This window comes from Penicillium chermesinum (genome assembly GCF_028974085.1).
Source record: "Penicillium chermesinum strain IBT 19713 chromosome Unknown utg000001l:1.0-1975020.0:1.0-1976611.0, whole genome shotgun sequence".
Classification (NCBI taxonomy): domain Eukaryota; kingdom Fungi; phylum Ascomycota; class Eurotiomycetes; order Eurotiales; family Aspergillaceae; genus Penicillium; species Penicillium chermesinum.
Genome location: NW_026695311.1, coordinates 1,485,658 through 1,502,683, shown reverse-complemented (window position 1 = coordinate 1,502,683; position 17,026 = coordinate 1,485,658). Strand labels below are relative to the sequence as shown.

The 17,026-nt window shown below is 49.9% G+C and overlaps 8 protein-coding genes across 8 annotated transcripts; 2 read left to right on the top strand and 6 right to left on the bottom strand.

The window, feature by feature from the left end:
• Window positions 1–87: 87 nt before the first annotated feature.
• On the bottom strand, window positions 88–2,154 carry N7468_000577 (putative serine/threonine protein kinase; the record flags this gene model as incomplete). The annotated part of the gene is made up of 3 exons (XM_058469874.1): window positions 88–172; window positions 227–1,541; window positions 1,599–2,154. 3 exons carry the CDS (start codon window positions 2,152–2,154, stop codon window positions 88–90), a joined length of 1,956 nt encoding a protein of 651 aa, XP_058335905.1.
• A 1,015-nt stretch (window positions 2,155–3,169) lies between these two features.
• On the bottom strand, window positions 3,170–3,656 carry N7468_000576 (cupin domain-containing protein; the record flags this gene model as incomplete). The annotated part of the gene is made up of 3 exons (XM_058469873.1): window positions 3,170–3,199; window positions 3,253–3,484; window positions 3,559–3,656. 3 exons carry the CDS (start codon window positions 3,654–3,656, stop codon window positions 3,170–3,172), a joined length of 360 nt encoding a protein of 119 aa, XP_058335904.1.
• Window positions 3,657–5,659: 2,003 nt separating this feature from the next.
• On the bottom strand, window positions 5,660–7,982 carry N7468_000575 (fungal specific transcription factor domain-containing protein; the record flags this gene model as incomplete). Its single annotated transcript, XM_058469872.1, has 5 exons — window positions 5,660–6,281; window positions 6,329–6,713; window positions 6,769–7,287; window positions 7,342–7,753; window positions 7,920–7,982. The coding sequence occupies 5 exons, from the start codon at window positions 7,980–7,982 to the stop codon at window positions 5,660–5,662; spliced, it is 2,001 nt and encodes a 666-aa protein (XP_058335903.1).
• Window positions 7,983–8,890: 908 nt separating this feature from the next.
• N7468_000574 (putative isopropanol dehydrogenase) lies at window positions 8,891–10,003 on the bottom strand (the record flags this gene model as incomplete). Its single annotated transcript, XM_058469871.1, has 1 exon — window positions 8,891–10,003. One exon carries the CDS (start codon window positions 10,001–10,003, stop codon window positions 8,891–8,893), a length of 1,113 nt encoding a protein of 370 aa, XP_058335902.1.
• Window positions 10,004–10,879: 876 nt separating this feature from the next.
• N7468_000573 (uncharacterized protein) lies at window positions 10,880–11,185 on the top strand (the record flags this gene model as incomplete). The annotated part of the gene is made up of 1 exon (XM_058469870.1): window positions 10,880–11,185. One exon carries the CDS (start codon window positions 10,880–10,882, stop codon window positions 11,183–11,185), a length of 306 nt encoding a protein of 101 aa, XP_058335901.1.
• Window positions 11,186–11,458: 273 nt separating this feature from the next.
• N7468_000572 (uncharacterized protein) lies at window positions 11,459–13,197 on the bottom strand (the record flags this gene model as incomplete). Its single annotated transcript, XM_058469869.1, is given in 3 exon segments — window positions 11,459–12,619; window positions 12,633–13,096; window positions 13,152–13,197. The coding sequence occupies 3 exon segments, from the start codon at window positions 13,195–13,197 to the stop codon at window positions 11,459–11,461; spliced, it is 1,671 nt and encodes a 556-aa protein (XP_058335900.1).
• Window positions 13,198–14,264: 1,067 nt separating this feature from the next.
• N7468_000571 (fungal specific transcription factor domain-containing protein) lies at window positions 14,265–16,004 on the top strand (the record flags this gene model as incomplete). The annotated part of the gene is made up of 4 exons (XM_058469868.1): window positions 14,265–14,360; window positions 14,423–14,751; window positions 14,906–15,469; window positions 15,530–16,004. The coding sequence occupies 4 exons, from the start codon at window positions 14,265–14,267 to the stop codon at window positions 16,002–16,004; spliced, it is 1,464 nt and encodes a 487-aa protein (XP_058335899.1).
• A 94-nt stretch (window positions 16,005–16,098) lies between these two features.
• N7468_000570 (uncharacterized protein) lies at window positions 16,099–16,996 on the bottom strand (the record flags this gene model as incomplete). Its single annotated transcript, XM_058469867.1, has 2 exons — window positions 16,099–16,533; window positions 16,628–16,996. The coding sequence occupies 2 exons, from the start codon at window positions 16,994–16,996 to the stop codon at window positions 16,099–16,101; spliced, it is 804 nt and encodes a 267-aa protein (XP_058335898.1).
• Between the last annotated feature and the right edge of the window lie 30 nt (window positions 16,997–17,026).

Below are 17,026 nucleotides of genomic sequence, written 5' to 3'. Positions count from 1 at the left end.
CTCGGAATTCACGGCCCCAGCAGGACGGAAGAAGAGAAATCAGCGAATGGATGAACCACTCCACCCACCATAGAAACACATATCCGATTAAAACATTGTTCCGAAGTTACTACCGTCCGTCGTGATAGGCTTGCGTGGTGTACTTTGGCCATCTGCGGCGGGTTTGCGGTGACTAGAAGGAAGAGTTAGCATATATGACTCCGTAAGATGAAATCAGGACGCATACCGGAAAGTAAATCCCACAAACAACCCCTTGCCCATCTTATCATCCCGGTCAGCCATCTCCTCCAGCGCGCGCTGCTTGTCGTGTACCTCCTTGTACTTCGCCATATCAGCCTCGTTACTGAAATCGTCAAAGTAACCCGCGTCGGTCTCCGAATCCAGTTCTGGCACAAAGGGCGCGCGCTGCTCCCTCAACCTCGAAAAGTCGACCTCGGCAAAGTAATCGTGCGCATGGATCTCCTGGATATTCTTAAACCGGGTATCCTTCGCCGCCACAAGTCTCGTAATAAGATCCCACGTACGGCGCGACAGGAAGTAATTCGGGTCCTCGTACACGGGCTTCCGGAGCACCTTCTGCCACCGTTTCAGGTTCTGCCAGGTCTCATCGACCGTTGCGCCTGCGAACGGTGGGTATCCAGCCAAGGCCTCGAAGAGCATGCAGCCTAGACTCCAGTAATCGACGGTGAAGTCGTATTGGTCGCCCTTCAGCACTTCAGGGGCCATGTAGTCCGGCGAGCCGACGATGGACTTTGCGTAGTTGACTTCTCGCTCGCGGAGCGATTTGTAGCCCTGTCTGCGCTCGGCCATTGTGCGTTGCTCCATGGGCCGACCGAAGGGGACGGGCGTGTTGCCTACTTCCTCGAGTTTGACGCGCATGGACTCGATCTTGCCTGGGCTCAGCATGCCGGCTGCCAGACCAAAATCAGTCAGCTTGACGTGCCCGGTTGAGTCGATGAGGAAGTTCTCTGGCTTCAGGTCGCGGTGAATGTACCCAAGGACATGGAGAGCGTCGATGCAGCTGAACATCTCGGCGATATAGAAGCGAGCGTGGCGGTTGTGCAAGACGCCGGTGTTATTGAGGAGAGTGCGGAAGTCGCCGCCTGGCACATACTCCATGGCCAGGTAGATCTGGGAGTCATCTTGGAAAGCGTAGAGGAGTTTCACGAGCCATTCGCTCTTGGCGGCTGTGAGGATGTCGCGCTCGGTAAGAATATGGCGAATTTCATCCAGCTTGAACAGTAACTTCTTGCTCATCACCTTGAGCGCGCATACTTCCCGGGTGTCCTTCTTCTGTGCCAGGTAGACTTGTCCATATCCTCCCTGCCCGACCTGAGTGAGGATCTGGAAATCGTGCTGGCGCAAACGCGTGCGACGCTTGCGCAGATGTGCACGTTCCCGACCAAGGTACTTGAGGAGTGCGGGCTCGTATTCTTCGGCTGGGGTTACGGGAGGTTCAGGGTGGGCGGCTTTGAATTGGGCGTGGCGGGTTTGGCGGTTGTGGACGTAGCTGAGGAGATCGAAGTAATGGTCGAGGAAATCTGGAAAAGTAAAATTAATGTCTGCCATTGGGCGCGACGCCGGAATCAGGCACTTACAGAGTTGTGTGACATTCGTCAAACGCTTGACCTTGGGTTGTTGCAATTTCTCCAATTCTTCGGGAGTGAGGCCGCGTAACTGAACATGGCGCTTGGACGTATCGGTGTCCCTGGTTTGGTAATGTTCGTGACGCGAGATCGCAGCCGCCGTCGGATTCGGCCCCAGGTCCTTTGCTGTACGCGTACCGGGAGGCGTGTTTTCCTTGTTGGCCTTGCGCGTGGGGCTCGTTGGGCGCTGGTGGATGACGCTCTCGTTGAAGTCCTCGACGCTGTTCTTTTCCGCCGTGAACATAGGGTGATTGAAATGGTTGTGTGTGTTTTTGGAAGGCGAAGTGGGTGTTAACTTCAAGGCTTTATCGAAGATGTTGGGCAAGTCCAAGGAGCCCGGTGGTGCTCGCGACTTGCTGGGGCTGCCCTGGGGGGTCTGCGGAGGGCTGGTGAAGCCATTGCCGGAGGGGGTCGAGGGTCGGTCGAAGGCCTCATTGCCAGAGCGAGTATGCAGCAGCGGGGGCGGGTTTGGGAGGCGCAAACGGTCATCGGCGATGTCGACAGCCATGGTGTTGTTTGTAGATGAAGGATGGAGGGGTTGGAAAAGCGGACCCCCTTGATAAGGGAGAGACTAAGACGCACTAATCGCGTCGGGCAGAACCACGTCGGAATACCCAAGAATGAAAGAGCGAGAGAACTCTCGCGATGCCTGAGGGTCAATGGTTTTCTTTATGTGTCAGCTTCATGGACGATCGACTCCACTGATCGATTTGGATCTTGATTTCGCTTTCCTATTTATTGAATCCACTCTGCGATCCAAACCTTCCTAAAGTAAGTCGTGCTTCACTAGTGTCCACTTTGTATCCTTGTATCCTTCTTTCCCCCTTGAGTTGCCGCGGCAACTCTTTTCCCCACGTCATACAGGCTGTGCCAGTCGACTAGTTGCTTCATCTCCTGCTGAAATCCAGTCCGTTGGGTCCCAGGTCAATCGACCCGAGCTGAAAAAGGCTCCACTTTCATCCCTCATCCATCCCGGTTTCTGGCTCAAGATCGGCCCCAGGTCCCCCAATCGTGGGTTCTCAGACGCCGGCCGCCACCTTTGAGGCTGCCCTGGCCGCAAGCCACAGTCTGAGGGGCCCATCATCAAAGCCTTGATTTGCTTGTGAAATTGCGGCTGGGCAGTCTCGAGGATCGGAGAAAATGGCGTCTGAAGCGGGTCGCTAAGATGCGGGCAATTCCAGACGAGAGTACTACGATGTCGCGCATGACCGGCAAAAGACATTGATGGCCCCCGTTGCTAGCTCCTCTTAAGATACAGACTAGCAGGATCGTCTCATATTCCAATAACCTAGAGCAAACTATCCCATCTGATGTTGCAAGGAGGTAAACAAATGTTCCACCGAGGTAAGCAAACTACCGTATTGGGAAAGTGGACCTCATCACCACCCATGGATCGAGCGCTTCTGCGCGGGACGATTCCTTAGTGTGCAAGTAGCCGTAGTCGCTACTGGATCCTTTGCCAATTGAAAATTGCTTGACTATCACATGTACACTTGAGAGCTGTCACATTTCACATTTCACATCTAGGCTACGCCCTCCGCGCGTTGGCCCACCTGCGATAATTGTCAGCACCGCTCATTGTGCGGCTTACCAAGGAGGTACTCACGAAGAACGCTAGTCCGTAGTCCGGGGTTGTGAAGGTGATGGTGGATCCTTTGGGGAAGTAAAACACATCACCCTTGGTAGCGGTAACCTTCTGGCCATTTTCGTCGGAGATCTCGAACTCGCCCTCTAGGATGATCTTCATCTCTTCGTAGGTGTAGGTGTAGACAAGCGGAGTGCCCTTTTCTAACCGGTAGAATCCGGCAGAGAGTGGCTTGTCGGGGACGGTCTTTTCGCTGTGCGATGGTTAGCGCAGTGGCCTCGGAGATTTGATGGTTGGCTTGGGTCCAGACCAAGGCTGCGTACGTACTTTGACTGGATATCACCGAGGAATGCGTTATCGTTGGCAACGAGAGGAGGCTTGAAGTTTGCCTGGGCGTTAGCGTGATATGTGAAACCGAGAGGCATAGTGAATAAAATGTCCAATTTCAAGGTTGTTCGATTTATTAGCGGTATGTTACTGAAAGGAAAGACTACTGACGCTTGAGGCATGCTCATACTCTTATACATGTTGTCGTAGCGCTGCCAGAGCCCCTCCCAGAGGGGGGTAATTGGGCGATAGCCATCTCTAATCCGATGAATGGCAAACCGATCCTCCCTAGAAGAGCTGTTCGCATGAAACTGCCCGACTGGGCAGACCCAAGGGGTCGAATAGCAAGGGCCCAGAAATCGCCATGGATAACGTGTGGGGTCCTCAGATCCGGTGAGGGGAAGCTTAGATCTGGCGATAAAGCTTTTATCAGGCCTGGGGTTTGATCAGCGATTGCGCTTACACTAGAATTTTCTGAATTAATTAGTCACGTACTCATTGAAAGCGCAACCGTGCTCTACGATTAAATAATGTATGCATACTGCGTATTTCATACCAAGGGAAGACCTAGTATGTTCAAATGATCTGTCTAGTAATCTGCTGAAGTGGTACGGATATTTTTGCCGGAAGGAGTTAGAACTTCCAGCAATCCAGTGCCGTATGCTTTATTCGCATAACCACTGCTTAAAGACTGGATTCGTTCGGATTACGATTCCTCGCATAGTTGATAGAGCCTTCCTGCCCCTTCGGATCGGAGAGTAGTTTCCATCTTAGCGTATGTTGCCAGCACTGTACCTCCAGACGTCTGATATTGGAAATCAAAAGTAGGCTCGGGTTATCAGCTGAGCTATCGAATCCTGTTCCCAAGTCACAATCTGTCCATATTAAAATTTAAAACAGCACGGGTGTCCTTGTCGCCGCAGATTCGGCCTGAATAATTATCGTCGGTCGACGTCCTTTCAAATTATATACTCGTGTATGTGACCAAAGGCATCTGTTGCTGCTTGGATATAGACAAATTATAGCTTCATCTCACCAGATGAAAATGGAGAGCCGCAGGTTCTGGCGCTTTTCCTGTGAGCTTTCTTGGCTGACTGGATTCAGGGCTTGACTGAACTCTCATAAGCCCACCAAATTTCCATAGACGGAGTCGCAAAATTCAATCCATATCGCAAACTCACCAACTTGAGATTCAAGCAAATTCAAGGACCGAGATCAGCTATGAATCCAAGGAAATGGAAAGGTAAAAGCTCTAGGACTCGATTCATCCGATACCCACCAGGTTTGATGAAATTTCACCAGAAAATGGACCTTTAATTGTTTTCGAAGTCTGGTGGATATAGGATGAATTGAGATTAGGCACTACTTGATTTATCCGATATCCACCAGGTTTGATGAAATTTCACCAGAAAATGGACCTTTAATTGTTTTCGAAGTCTGGTGGCTATCAGATGAATTGAGATTAGGTACTACTTGATTCATCCGATATTGAGATTAGGCACTACTTGATTCATCTGATAGCCACCAGACTTCGACAATAATTAAAGGTCCATTTTCTGGTGAAATTTTATCAAACCTGGTGTTGGTCTTTAGAACCGACTATTGATTTCTCTGTACTAGTAGTCAGGTGCGGAACTTGAACACGCTTGATGCACTTGAAAATCTCACAATCGCCTCCAAGAGTAGACTTTAGGGTTTTTATAGCACGCTCCACAAATTATGTCTTCAGTCATTTCGTGAGCTCCGGGTATAGCTCACTCGCGTGATTGCTGATGGGGTTGGAAATGCAGGTTTTAAGTATACCAAACATCCATTAGGTGAGATTTGACTGGAAAGCTTTCTAACCCCGCGCTTTTACGTCGTGGTAGAAACTCCGATTAAAATCGCTCGCGGGTCTCTATATTCCTTCCTGGATGGTCATATTCCAGATTCTTCCCGCCGCTATCACGGGCCTCATTGAAGCCGCGGCAGAAGTACTATGAATCATGATGCGTTTGCTTTACGAACTTTATATTTCACTTCAAGTCAATGATATTTCAAAATATGTGGGGTATACTTGACAGTAGTGGTGAAGAAACATCTAGTTTGTCGTATTGATTGTTTATCGAGGACCTGATAGACCGGACGGGTGCATCAAATAATGCAGTTCACTCTCCGGCAGGAAACTCTGCGCAATCGCTTCAAGATCAATATCGGATAGCTCCCAGTTCACTTGCGGAGATTGTATTGAGGTCCCTTGCGGCATTGGAGCAGACGCGCCTGGCAGGAGAATGCTCTCACTGACGAAAGGCGGCTCTTGCCTAACCACAGTCACAGAAGCAGCGATATTTCCATCATCATCATCGGAGATATCAATATCGAGATGCGAGATGAGCTTATCTAGATTTGCCTTGGCTTTCCCCGCGGAAGCATAGAGCTTCTGATGCTCCTTCAAGATATGCCGGCAGAACGTCAGCGAGGGGTATGACGTCGAGCTTCGGCCCATTTGCGCAGCCACTCGCGCATGAATAATTGCGCTGATGTAGGTAGCATATGAGAGCATGTATGGCGCGGTGGTAATCGAGAAGTTCTGGGAATAGTCGTGGATTATTTGGACTATTTGATTCGCCGCAGTTGTGCATATGTTCACAGACTCATAGGCAGTGTCTGAAGTCGCAGTACGGCTGTAGCTTCCGGTGAAGAGGGGTCGCTGAGAAAGAATAATTAAAACATTGAAGAGGGCCCTGGTCGGTTAGGCATCCATTTTCAAGATAAGGTCAAGAGCACTTACAGCAAGCAAAAGGCCTGGGGCAGAACAACAAAGTGTTCTGGTTGGGAGATACAGTCCAGCTGGGGTGGAAGACTCTGTCGCCACTTTGCCAAGTCCGCATTGATATTTTCGGATATGGCCCGACTTTGAGCCGGGGTCATTTGTTGTGACTCTGAGTAAAGTTCACAGAGTATGCGATCAATGATGATTGATAACTCGCAAAGCTTGGTGAGCAGGGACACATTCAGGGACGGAATCACAGATCGTGATTTGACTGGGTTGTATGTGATTTCTTGGAATGCCTCAAGTTCGTCGTAGTCGTCTAGAAAGTCCAACGATGCTTTAAAATTCATGTAGCGAAGAAGCGGCGGTCTTCCTTGAAAAAGACATTGGATTTTATCAATAGCTAACAATAAGGTTAGGTTTATATCCACATTGCTTTCGGAGTACATGGGACTTACCGTAGGCACCCCAAAGGACTCGTTTCCGGATCTCAAGATCTTCTGCAGTCATTTCACTAGGCGATGGCAAGACGTGCAGCCCCAGGTCAATGATCATGTTGAAGGCATTACCTGCATATAACCAAGATAGACTCCTTTCATCACACCTTGAGAACAAGGAGTTCGACATTATCAAGAGTGCTTGAAGGGTAGTTATCTCGCTCTTGTCAAAACTGTCGCGCAACAACTCGGTAAATCGTTGGCGAAAGCTCCATCCTGCGGTAGTGATGTCGTCCGGGTCAGATCGGATACTGAGTCTAGAAGAATGCTTCGACACGGTGAAAAATATGGCGTTCAAAGTAAGTTTTGAGAAATAAGGACCATTGCATGCCATGTCCCGCATGAACGCCGGTCGGTAAATTATCTGCGCGGTGTACAGCTGGCGACACCAGTAGATAGACAGCAGTTCCATGCCAGTCTCCGGGTCGACGCCATCGAAGTCAAGCTTCCCTGCGGCGAGATTCAGTGACTCTAGCTGTCCTAATTCATACCCCCGTCAGCCTGCCTAATCAAATTCGCGATGATCATGCTTACTTTGTCTCGCAGTTTCAGCAAACAGAATACTTCTTGTCCATTCCTCAGTAACAAGAGTCGCACCCTGTGAGTCATTTGATCCACTGCCATGAGATTTAGCAGTATCGTCATAGGCAGTACTTGTAGGCCCGTGGTATAAAGAAGGGGTGTTCTTGTAGCGGGCGCCGTCGGGGGCTTCGGGATGTGATGACCCGGTGCTTTTCCCCGTGGGGCGGTCGATCGGCGAGTCGGTTTGGCCTACAGATGGACTCACCGAAACGAGTGCATCTACAGTGACTGCAACGCTCGACTCTTGGGCGTGCTGTTGGCGCAGCAATGCATTTTCTTGCTCTAGGAGGGAAATGCGGCGATTCGTTGGCCTGTAGTGACTTTTAGACGAGGTGGATGCCACCTTTGGGAGCTCCTGACCAACCTAGGCTTGTGTTGGAGAGGCTTTTGCTCGCACTTAATGCCCCTTGCCAGGCAGCTGCCACATCTGGGCCTTTGTGCATCACATTTCAACTACTTCGGCTTTAGAACTTGATTTGGTCCATTGGGGGGGTGCGTTGAATACCTTCTTCTCCCGGCAGAACACGCACGCGGCGGACACTCGGCTCCTTCTGGGAGGCATTATCTCGATGCGAAGATTGTGGAAGCTTCATCGAGATTCAAAGATTGACGCTTATCAGAATCACCTGGAGACCTTTGTAGGCATCTTTGGGGGAAATATCGCAAAGTGTAGTTCTGGTACAGAAGTCACGCGGGCGGTGGAAAAATTTACGGCTGCGATTGACGGCCTTGGAATTGGACCCTCGACAATTCACATTTATGCGGCATACAACCATTCAGATTCCTGTCGTCGCTCCCTGTCTAGCTCTTGGGGTTTCTAAAATCTAGTAGGATGTTGCGCCTCTCAGGATATCGTCAACGCCCAAATGCTCCATATTGCAAAGGGAATTTTTGGTGGTGGACACGTAGGATTCGCATTAAAAAGAATCAACATGATGCGGCTGGTGATATATTATCAAAAGGGGTTCACAGAATACGCGCTGGACATAGCAGGTATATGAAGAAAATCTTATCTCGTATATATCCCACCGATGAATCTGGTGATTAGTGTTTGCATCTTCACATACTTTTTCATCTTGGTCCTGAGTTGCTGTTGTAATATTATACCTTGTCATGTAGGTATTGGGTTTTGTGTTTCGTGTCCCCCACAAAGCAATCGGAAAGAGGATCATGAGACTATACTAGAACGTCGGGAAGAGGCATTTCTAGAGAAGCCCTAGGCACAAAAGGAGAAAGAAAAGGAAAAGAAAGAATGGTAGTTAATGAGAGCTTCCTCCCAGGTAAAGAATTAGTACTGCCCTGTGTATATCGGTAAGGTTATTACATTGCGGCAGCTGCTCCAGTCCTGTAAGTGATGAGATTGGTCTTTCATTGGAATCTTTAACTAACAAGACCTACCCAAAGGTCCTCACTCATATAGCGCGACCCTCAGATACAGCGATCATCGACAAGTTAGAGGCTCGGGATCCAAGGAGTTATTCCAGGTCATTGTTTCAGTAATCTAAGGTTTCAGCACAACATGTCCACACCAACCATTCAGCTTCCCAGCCGCTTCCAACGCACTCTCGATATCTTCAAGCCGGAACACCTCAGTCTGCGTCACACCGGACTTTTCGCCCAGCGGAAGCAAGCCTGACTGCACCATCTGAATTATCTGCAGGATGTGATGGCGGTCATACATAAAGCGTCCCTGGATCCGAATGCTCCGGAACATGATATCAAGATATGGAAAGTCGATATTCCCAGAGTTTCCGCCCATAACAATACAACGACCGAAGGTACGTAATGCACGAATGCCAGATGCCAGCATGGACGAGCCCTGAACCGCCGGTGGTGAAAGATCTAGATAGACATCTGCCCCCTCGGATTTGCGAGCCGATGCACGAAACATTTCTGTGTCCACAGTCGCATCGCCAGTAATCTGGACGGTCGTTAGCTGATCTGATCCATGGATCTTCCTAAGCTTCTCCAAAGCAGCCAGGTTTCTCCCAGCAGCGATGACGGTCGCACCCATTGCCATAGCAACATTCACAGCAGCACCGCCGTACCTTCCCGTGGCAGGGGCGATGATAACCGCCTCATCGGGCTTCACATCAACTTCCGAAAGACCGCCAAAGGGAACCAAGCACACCGGCATAAGACAGAGGTCTTCGATGCTATATCCGATCTTCCTAATGAGGAGATCTTCATCTAATGGATACAGATTCTCCAACGGAAATCGCGCATACTCAGCGTACGTTGCGTTGCGCCAGACGCCGTCCATGAGCTTCTGCGCCGCTGGGTACCCGCCCCCATGAACGCCGTAGAGGATTGAGACACCGGGGTCATCGCGCGCGCGGATCGTGATGTCGCAGAAAACGAGCTGGCCCGGCTGCAGGGCAACGGAGTCCGGGCCGACTTCGTGGACTCGCGCAATGGCTGTGTTTCCTGGCGTCAGAGGCACGGACAGTGGGTATGGGCGCTTGTTGCTGATTACATCTCCCATATAAGGGACGATATCAGCTGCCAGAACGCGGACGATGGCATCGCCGGTCGAGGCCACGGGAAGGGGAACGTTTTCGAGGACGAGGGGCTTGTCTCGGGCGTGAAGGACTAGGGCTTTATGGGTTGGCATTGAGGCTGTTGATGCAGAATGTCGAGTTCTTTGTGTTTACTTTATGATCCATTTACTATGCGATCTATGATTTTATAACTTCGGTGGGTTATATCCGCAAAGTCCGCTGCATTCTACGTCAGTGGTATTACGGCAATAGATTATCGCCGACTCTTGGTAATTCATGTCGAATGCATAATGGAATCGGCTGACACTTACAATAAACCTAGCAATGGGTGATTTCTCCGTCTTATATACGGTTATCTCCGTGTCGAATCCCCAGGCAGCTGCGGGTGCGGAGTGGGATCGCAATCTTGCTCAGCTACTGTAGCGGGCGAATGGCGACAACCTAGTAAACGGTCAATTTCTGCTGTGGACGAATGTGCAGAATCTCAATTACGGGGTTATCTATAATATGATGAGAGATCAGATGCTCGACCAAACTGGACTAAGATTACTTATTCAATCCTATGAGCTAGGTCAAGCGGCTTAGATCCGCCGACTGCATTTCTGAACCGCTATTGGATGGTACGTCGTATTTGGAGCGACCAAGAAACAATCAGCCTGGCCTAATCTTGATATCTTATGTCTACGCAGGATCCAGTATTTGACAGCAAGGAACTCATCTCTCTCATTAACTCCTTATGCAACAGCATCTTAACGAGCCTACGACATGCTCGACAAACTATGGCTGCCTAAGGCCGACTAAATCTCTCATCAAGTCCACATTCCATCTTTCTTGAGATCTCTCCTTCATCTCAAGCCTTATTCATCACTCTTCAAACTCTATCACCGACATTAAACCCTCGTTCACTAAGTACTAACAGTACTTTTCTCAATTCTGAATCGAACTGTGGCCCCCGCAGCGGATATGGAGAGGAGCCAGAGAAAATTGAGATGACGAACGACACTGAAGCAAGGGAAAGGCAAACTCCGATTGTCCAAAGTGAGGACACGGTAGCTGAGCCAATAGATACACCAGTTCTTACACTGACAACGAAAGGGCCTCGCAACGCCACAAGGAAGAGAAAGTTTACCATGGCCGAACTAAATTCAAAGATGAACGAAGGAACATTGTCGGAGAATCCTATGATCGAAATGATAAATCCGACTGCCGTTAAATTGGCCTATGAACGAATGCCGAATACTGGGGATGAGGGCAGGAAGACCTACGACCTGGGAGGAAAGAGCTCGTCAAAGTGATCCAATGCAGGGTTAAGATACGGAAAGAACTCCAGGTAGCCATTACAAAGAAGGCCACCTCTGCCAGCGATACGTATATTTACTGGGCGACACGGATGAGCAGGGTCAGCAGGCCTTCAGTCAAGAGGTGCTCAGACAGGAACTAGGTATATCCCACAGACTGGGATTATAGATGTGCTCTACTACACTGGCGGAGAACTGACAGTCTTGGCTAAATGGATTCATATATTGGAATACCAAACTTCATACTAGTAGAGACCAATGATGCTTCATTTACACACTCAAGTTAGATGCCTTCCACTCCTCGACAAGCGACGCGTAATTCTTCGGCTTGTAAGGCTCCACAAGCTCCGCCCATGGACTTGCTTTCCGATGATGCTTCAAACCCAAGTCCCGAACCATCAAGTCGAAGTAAGGTAGAACGTCAAAAGCAATATCCGGAAGCGTCCGACTGTAGCCACACGGGTAGCGCCAAATCCCCCATTGAGAGTGCAGGACAGCTTCCTGAACTGCCTCTTCGGTGTTGGCAGCGGTGCGATTCAACTGGCCGTCAAAGAAGGCAGATATCCAAAGTCCTTGGATGCTAGCACATGTCGAGGTACTCACAGTTGAGACCGCACCTGCGAAGGCAATGTTCCGTTTTTCATATGCGGCGGTGGGGACCATGAATCTGTATAGTCGGAGTGGGTCAGACTTCCCTGGTTTGTACCGGAGACTCGGCTGCGATGCGAGGTCTGGAAACTCCTCTAGCACCTTTTTGTCTGCTTCCTCAAACATGGCTGATTTCTCATCATCGGTACCTGGGATACCCAGATCGCAGTTCAGGAATTTCACCGAGGAGCTTTTCTTCCAGCCAGTAGCACAGATCAGTGCGTCCGTGGCCAGTGACTCGCCCGTGGACAGATGGACAGTTTTCTCGCTCAGTTTGTCAATCTCAGCCTCATAAACATGAATAGAGCCATTTTTCACCAAGTCAAAGAAATTGGTTTTGTAGTTGTGGATACTCAACCCGCTAGCAACCCAAAAGGGCGAAGACCATGGTTTAAGTTTCCGGGTCTCAGGGTGCGCATCATACTCATTTCTCGCAATGACATCGGAGCCAAGCAAATGCCAAAAGTTATGCACAAGCCATCGACCGATAGCTGTTTTGTGAAGAAATTGGCGGATGGAGGAGAAACCATCCTGATCACCCCACGGACAGGGGCTGAACCAGGTCAAGATGCGTGTATGTAGCAGCTCCTCGACCTTGCGCTTCAGGGGGCTGACGAATGGCGGAGCAAGCCATACGGGGCCATTGCCATTGGGTCGAATGATCAAGTTCACCTGGGCTCCCTCCTGGGCAAAGGCATAGGCAATATCGTATGCCGATTTTGCCCCGCCCACGACGGTCACATTCTTCGCGGTCTTGGTGGCGGTGGCTTTCCGACAGAAGTCCTTTGCATGGAACAGGGGGGGCGTTGAAGTTTTCTTGTCCAGGGAATGTCAACATATTAGGTTGGGAGGTGAGCCCGGTGGCCATAATGATATTTCTCGTGTGGAGAATGTAGTCGTCGTCGGTGCCTTCCCTCCGTGCGGTAACTTTCCAGCCAGTGCATTCAATCGGCTCAATTGACTGCACTGGTGTGTTGAAGGAAATTTGGGAGAGCACACCGAATTGTCTGGCGTAGTCGGTAAGATACTGATGCAAAGTTGCAGCTGGGATATGGTCGTTGTCCTTCACGCCGTAGATCTTTTCATTCATAGGATAGTCGGGATACTCGTACGATCCGACCATATTGTTTGACTTCAGCCCTGGGTAGAGTCGGTCTTCACACCACGTACCCCCGCAGGTATTTTCAGCTTCAAGGACGATGACTTTGTGGTCTGGATGGAGCTGAATGTATGTTTTGGCTGCAGCGATGCCATGCCATCCTAGAAGGAGATCAGAAGCTGGCTACTTTCGCGGGATATGTAGCATGTCACGTACCGGCGCCCACTACCACTAAGTCGAGCAGGCCTTTAGCGTCGGCCATGTTGTGTGTTTTGTCGTGAGGAGCTCGAAGTCGATGATATCTGGCTCACAATAGGTCTTGGTGAAATCGCAGGTCTGAAATCCAGCGGCTGTAGCCGTATCTTGGTCGTGTTTAAAGGTCATGGGTGTCGGATGCTGCTTATCGTCCAGGGCCCACTTCCGCCGGGGGACGCGAAATGGGAGAGCAAGCCAGAGATCGCCGGTGCTGGGTTTCGGAAATAAAGTTCCCTTATCGCGGCTCGTTTTTGATTTCCCGACTTGTGATTGGTCTATCGAAGGACTATCTCCCTGGTTCCACGGATTCACTTGATGCTCGAAATGCGGGGAAGCAGATCCACTGATAGCGCTGACAGCCAGCGTCGGATAAAGCACCAACTGATCCCTCGGGGGCAGATAACACTCTCTCCTGCCTTCTGATCATCTTTGGAATCTGCGGGATATAACCGCCTCGTCGGATACAGCTCCCCTGGTCTTTTGTGAAAAGTATCTTAGTGCGTTTGATTCCCGCCGGATCTTCCTGCTGTCACCGAGATAATGCCCCGGCCACGAGTGAGGCCGGAGAACCGGAAGCGATGCGCTACAGCCTGCGTTCAATGCCGCTCATCCAAGAAAAAAATGCGATTCCCACCACCCTTGCCGGAAATGTGTCGCGCGAGGGGAGGGGAGCAGTTGCTACTTTCCGGTGGAGATGGGCTCCAAGGCACGAGCGAGTGCCGCGGGCACTCCACCTCAAACTGTACTGAACACGTGCCATCCCTGCGGAACAAGATCTCAGTGCTGATCACGCTGCTTTAGGTTGCCTCTGACAGTCAAAGTCAAGCTCAGGCTACACCTGAAACAGTGCTATCTACTAAGCCGAGCTCCATCTTATTGAAAAGCGCCTCTGATGAACGAAGTATGTGTCAACCAGAAGGCTGGCGGCTTTTTGGCCCAATCATGAACTAACCTCCTTATGATATAGTATTTGTTGGAAAAACCGCAGCGATATCATTTCTAAAATTCTTACAGCAGACCTGGCGCACTTATGTAGAGCCGAATAACTTCACAGAAGGCCAGGACACAGACCAAATGCTTGAGATCGAAATACCTGACTCAGTGACACCGATCAAGCATGATCTGAGTGACCAAGAGAAAAGATATTTTGCCGAGTCTTACTTACATGCTGTAAGTGAAATCTTTGAAATGGTGGGATGCTGTGAATTGGTCGGAAGCTGATTCATTCCTAGTCAAGCGGCATTTTGGACTTGTTCACGGAGAGAGACTACGAGCGGCTGTTGTGCCCCCAAACTGAATCGCAATATCCACGATCACCCGATAGTATATCTGATTCTGGAGCGAGTCAGGATTCAGTATGCCTGGATCTGATTATTGCGATTGGTGCACAATGCCAACCGAAGAGTGACATGAATCACTATATTTCGATCTCATATTTTCGAAGAGCACAGAAAGCTGCGTTTGCTGGGATGTTACAGACGCCCACAGTTGACTTGGCTCGTAGCTTTGCACTCATGGCTTTCTACATGCTAGGGGCCTGCAGTCGAAATTCTGCTCTGATGTATGTGGGGGTCGCTTCTAGTATATCAGGCATTCTTGGACTCCATTGCCCAGAGAACTACAAACATTTACCCATTGAGAAGAAAGAAGCAAGGTACAGCCGTCATGTCATATGAGCCTTAATAGAGGCCTTTACGCTAACAATGCTCTTTTAGATTGCAGACAGGCAAAAGTGTTCGCGTCCTAGACCTCATTTGCAACACTATACTCGGTCGCCCTGGCAGTACCCCTGTCATAACAGATGAGCTGGAGTACCTAGATGGCGAAATATGTCCTAATTACGCAACTTTATGCGCCACATATGAGGCAGTCGCTGTGCTTCAATCTGTTGTGAATGACACCAAAGAGAAGGAAGGGATACCAATCAGCAAAGCGGAAGGGTATTTGGCCCAGCTTCGAGAATGGAGTTCCAAGCTTCCGCCGCATTTACGAAGACAAAGCCTTGGAAATCCCTCCTCACAATCTATTGAAACCAGACGGGCTACGGTCGGAAAGATACATCTAGCCTGTATTTATTATTACGGTGTGATTCAAGTCACGCGTCAATTTCTCATTGATCACATCGTCCCTTCGGTGTGTGGAGGCATATTTGAGAGCGCCGATAATGGAAGGACATCGGAGCTAGCCAAGGGGTGCACAGAAGCAGCACTTCTTATGGCACAGATCTGCGATGATGCCGAGAGCGCAGGAGCTCTGCTCGGGAACATGTGCATTTTAAAGTAAGCTCCACTCTAAGGTATTTTCATTCTCCGGCCAGGCAAGGCTAACCTTATGTACAGGGCATGGTTGTTTTCCGCTGGCCTTGTTCTGGGCTTTTCCCTTCTGCGACCACATGATCAGATGGAAGAGACACGCCAGGCCTTTCAAGGGACATCACGGATTCTCGCACGCTTTGGCATCAACAGTCCACAGGCGGCACAGTATCATTCCATACTCTCCAGCTTCGCAGAAGCCATCGATAGACACGAGCGAAAATCGCGGTCGGATAGATCCCGACGGAAGAATTCTAGTGTTGAAAAGATACTGTCTTTCGAGGACCCGGAAGATACTTCGATGTCTACAGCCCGAACTTATGCAAGCTCGCCATGGGGTAGCTCACAAACCATCATCGGTAATTTTCAGGATGAGGATCCTCTTTTACAGCTGGACTGGTCCATTCCAAATAGCGAGAATGAAATTCTACGCATGTTTCTCGATCCGTGTCTGGAAAGTTTCATGAGTCTCCCCGCAACTGGCTTGGATTGGAATATGTAAAGAAATCAATTGTCTAATTTTCATAAGGTCTCCTCCAAGTTTATTATCAACTCATTTGGCCATATTCAATAAGCCCTAGATTACTATAGTACTATCAGGCGTTGTCTTCATAGGTGATGAGACCATCGATAGTGCCCACATGTAAGCCACCTGTGATGGGAATGTCCGCGCCTGTCGTAAACCTCGCTGCATCACTCAGCAGATAGATAACAGCCCCGGTCAGATCATTCTGCGTGCTTAGGCGGCGCATAGGTGGCGCAAGCCACATCTGTTCACCTTGCATCCGACTCTTGTGCTCGCGAACGGTGCGAGTCATGTCCGAATCCACGAACCCGGGCGAGATCGTATTCACGCGGATATTATGCGGACCCAGCTCCACTGCCAGAGCTTTGGAAAGCATCAAAACAGCTCCTTTGGATGCATTGTATGCCGCCATCCTGTAGCCGGGCAAAGCAATATGAGCAGACTGAGAGGCAATGAGGACCAAACTTCCTGCTCGACCTTGCTCTAGAAGCTTTTTCACGACCAACTGGCAGAGAAAAAAAGGTTCCCCGGACCTGTTACCGTTAGAATTGTGTACTGACATTCATCCCGCTACCCTATCAAGGATGGGCCGGACTTACATTAATCTCATGAATTCTTGTGAATTCATCCCAAGTCTGCTCAATAAAAGGTTTGTCGATGGCGATTCCTGCAGCTGGGACTAAACCATCGATCGTCTTGAACTTCTCAATGACTTCCTTGAAAGCTTCATGGATGCTGGTCTCGTCGCGTACATCCGCCCTGATGTAAATGGGCTGAATACCGAAGGCCTCACCAAGAGAATTGAACTCCGGAACGGGAGACTCTTGAATATCGAGGACCGCCACACGCCCTCCCATCTCACAGATCGCTCGCGTAACAGCGAATCCGATTCCCTGTGCGCCACCCGTGACAATGTAGTTGCGACCGCGAAGGTCGAACATCGGACGGACATTTTCTAAACCGGACATATTGGCAAGTATGTTGCTACCTGGAGCTAG